The sequence below is a fragment of the Dipodomys ordii genome, unplaced genomic scaffold (assembly GCF_000151885.1).
Source record: "Dipodomys ordii isolate 6190 unplaced genomic scaffold, Dord_2.0 Scaffold2, whole genome shotgun sequence".
Taxonomy (NCBI): Eukaryota; Metazoa; Chordata; class Mammalia; order Rodentia; family Heteromyidae; genus Dipodomys; species Dipodomys ordii.
The window spans coordinates 9225511-9228925 of NW_012267218.1; the positions used below are offsets into that span (position 1 = coordinate 9225511).

Below are 3415 nucleotides of genomic sequence, written 5' to 3' on the forward strand. Positions count from 1 at the left end.
CTGGGTGGGCTGTCCCTCAGCTCTTCAGCTCAAGGCAGCGCTCTACCATTTGAGCTACAACGCCACTTCCGGTTTTCTAGTGGTTTATTGGAGATAACAGTCTCACAGACTTTCCTGCCCGGGCTGGCTTTGAACCGCGATCCTCAGATCTCAGCCTCCTGAGTAGCTAGGATGACAGGCATGAGTCATCGGCACCCCATCTCCTCTTCATAGGGAGCCAATGTATATATATGGTATTACCTATGAAGAGACCACCAGGACCTAAGTGACAGAACAACTTAAGAATCTAGATGCAAAAATGAAAAGGAAGGCAAAACAGGGAGCTGCACTGGACTAACTGAAAACATCTTTTCAAAGGATAAGGCTGTAATAATTCTGTGTTGTAGTCCTACGTTCTACAAGTAGTGGCCATGGCTGCCATGAGCAGGTACAGGCTGGAGAAGAGAAGCAGGGAATTCTGTCACAGGAATGTGACAGAATGTATGTGACAGAAACCAGGGAGACCACACAGGGGTTGTAGGGGAGATGAGGGCTGCCACAAAACACTGTTGGCCTCCACACACTGCCCCTCTCAGCAAAAGACCTTCTGGAAAAGTCTTGCTTAATGGGGATGAAAAAGCATTAAAAGATATACATATATAATAAATTTTATTTATGTACTTATAAAAATATTTACACCAATCAGGCCTTTAACATGTGAAAATTAAATCTCTATTTGCAAAGTTAAATATGAAAATACAAAGCAAACTGAAAAGTATCAAAAAAGAATCTTTTTATTTTTATCACTAAATACAATTTGTTTCCCTGATTACAACCCATAATCAGTGTCACTTAAAATTTACGAAGGTCTTTACAGAGGTGAACACCCCAGGATCTCTCTGTGTATTTCAGGACTGCTGGACTCAGAGTCAAGCTTGTTAAATTGTTGTGTTTAGAAACTCTTACCATTTGAAGGAAATAAGAGGAAGATCTAGGTAGCAGAGCACTTGTATAATAACTTAAAAAAAAAGTTAAAAGCTGTAGTGGTAAAATCATCTCGGACACCGTTCTCAGCAGTTTAGGCAACTGGCCTTTGTGCCAACCCCAGGTCCAGAAAAGACAACCACTCATTCAGTCTGGCTCAGTTCATCTGCCATATGGTTGGTCATGGTGCATTTCTGGTGTGTAAGTCAATAGGACAATCATGACCCAAAGGTGCAGCAAAGCCTAAAGAAAGGAAAGACAATTCATGGATTACCAGTAAATCTGTCTTTACCAAAAGCCCTGCTTGCAGTCTCAGAGGGTAGGAACCTGAAATATAGGTGGGGCCCAGTCCATGTTTACTGGACGGTGAAGAGACAAATGAATAATGAAGTAAAGCTCAGTGTAAGGAGTTGCTATAGCTCCAGAATGCTCTGTGTATGATTTACAAATAATATGGTGCCTTGATTAGAATCCCTACAGACGGGAGTTGGCTGCAAGGCTTTGTGGTGTTTGAGGGCATGTAGACAGGCTCTGGTGAAGAAGAGATGGAAAGTATTCTCAACAGGAGTGGGGTGTGGTATTGGTACCCCCCCAGGGTGATGCTGCAACACTGAGAAGGCCCATCACCCAGACCTCCCTGGTCTGTACCTGTCACTGCTGACATCAGCCTAAGAATTCAGTCCCTGGTCTGAATTCTTTCTGACCCATTCTTTATTTTGTTCTCCCCATCCTCCAGTTATAGAAACTTTTTTAGTGGAGTAATTCTTCCCTCTAGTGGATCACAGAGAAATTTCAAGCAGGTTTCTGTTTATCCTGAAGGAACAGCCCCTCTAAATCCAACCCAAACACGCTGCAGACACACACAGCACATGGTATATGCATGGGGGAGGGAGGGTGCTTTTTAGGCACAGGACACACAGAACAATGCCTAAACTTCTTTAACTGTTTTTGCTAAGGAACCTAGAAGAACACAAATCACAAAGCATCACTGAAATGCCTTAAGAAACTAAAGCAAAATATGAAAGTAACTAAAGCAACTGTATGTCAATATAGAGATTGTTTAGTATTGTATTTTTATCATTGGAGGTAACAAACTGCACTAAGGCTAATTTTATTTGTAGGAAAAGCCTTAAAACAATTTATATTCCAGATGTAATGAACTTACAATCTATTTTAAGGAAATATGGTCAATTATGAATTTTACCCTCTTTCAAAATTTTTTTTGGGGGGTTAGAACTGAAATCAGCATTTGTAATTAGTGGGAAAAAAATGAGAAGTGATAATTTAGGAAGGATGGTCAGACAAGACAGTTTCAGGGGGATTATTATTTACTTTGGCCTAGCTGTATTTGATCTAATATAGTTCACTGGTAAATAGCCTCTGCAGGAGACAAGAGGTCCTGGGTTTACTGTCAATGATTACAAATTTGTTAGAGTCGTATTTGTAGAGGAGGCCATCTACAGTTGATAAGGAGATGAGAGAAGTCCAGGAGTGAAATCTATATGCCACAACATCATAAATCATGAGGAGGACAGGACAGGAACATGGAAAGAGGTTTCAAACATGGGAGAAAACCAGAATAATCTGGGTCATTAGCCACGGGAACCTTTTTTTTTTTTTGTCGGTTGTGGGGCTTGAACTCTGGGGGCCTGGGTACTGTCCCTACACTCTTCAGCTCAAGGCAAGTGCTCTATCTCTTGAGTCACAGCGCCATTTCTGGGTTTCTAGTGGTTTTTATTGGAGATCAGAGTCTCATGGACTTTCCTATCCAAGCTGGCTTTGACTAAAAGTAAAAAAAACTGAACAATCTTGAAAAATACATGTAATTCATTATGTTATAGTGTAATTACATTTATAATTATTGTGTAATTATTGTGTTATAAAGTCAGTAAGAGTCCTATCAGGCTAGGAATATGGCTTAGTGATAGACTGTGTGCATAAAGCCCTGGGTTTGATTCCTCTACCACATAAACAGAAAAAGCCAGAAATGGTACTGTAGCTCAAGTGGTAGAGTGCTATCCTTGAGCAAAAGAAGCTCAGGAGCAGTGCCCAGGCCCTCAGTTTAAGCCCCAGGACTGGCAAAAAATAAAAATAAAAAAGAAGAGCCATATCCTTACAGTTCAATACTCGTGATTTTCAAAAAAACCTTATGTCACAGTGGTAGGAAAAAACTTCTTTACCTTTACATGAACATTCTATCCTCTTTCAAATTTGACTGCTAAAAACAACAGTAAGAATAGCAGCCTTAAAGACTAGCTAAAGAGGCCAGGCACTGGTGGCTCACACCTGTAATCCTAGCTACTCAAGAGGCTGAGATCTGAGGATCGAGGTGCAAAGCCAGCCCGGGCAGGAAAGTCTATGGAGACTCTTATCTCCAATAAACCACCAGAAAACCAGAAGTGGTGCTGTGGCTCAAGTATAGAGTGCTTGTGTAGCTGAAGACCTCAGGGAT

General features: G+C 41.1%; 1 protein-coding gene across 1 annotated transcript in view; it reads right to left on the reverse strand.

Moving 5' to 3' along the window:
* Nucleotides 1–752: 752 nt before the first annotated feature.
* Golga5 (golgin A5) overlaps nucleotides 753–3415 on the reverse strand; it is a 35717-nt gene continuing 33054 nt past the window's right edge. The window contains exons 12-13 of the mRNA XM_013013290.1: nucleotides 1446–1494; nucleotides 753–1206 (exon numbers count right to left, since the gene is read on the reverse strand). Coding sequence (XP_012868744.1) covers nucleotides 1126–1206; nucleotides 1446–1494 — 130 coding nt within the window. The 3' untranslated portion in view covers nucleotides 753–1125. The remainder of the gene's footprint in view (nucleotides 1207–1445; nucleotides 1495–3415) is intronic.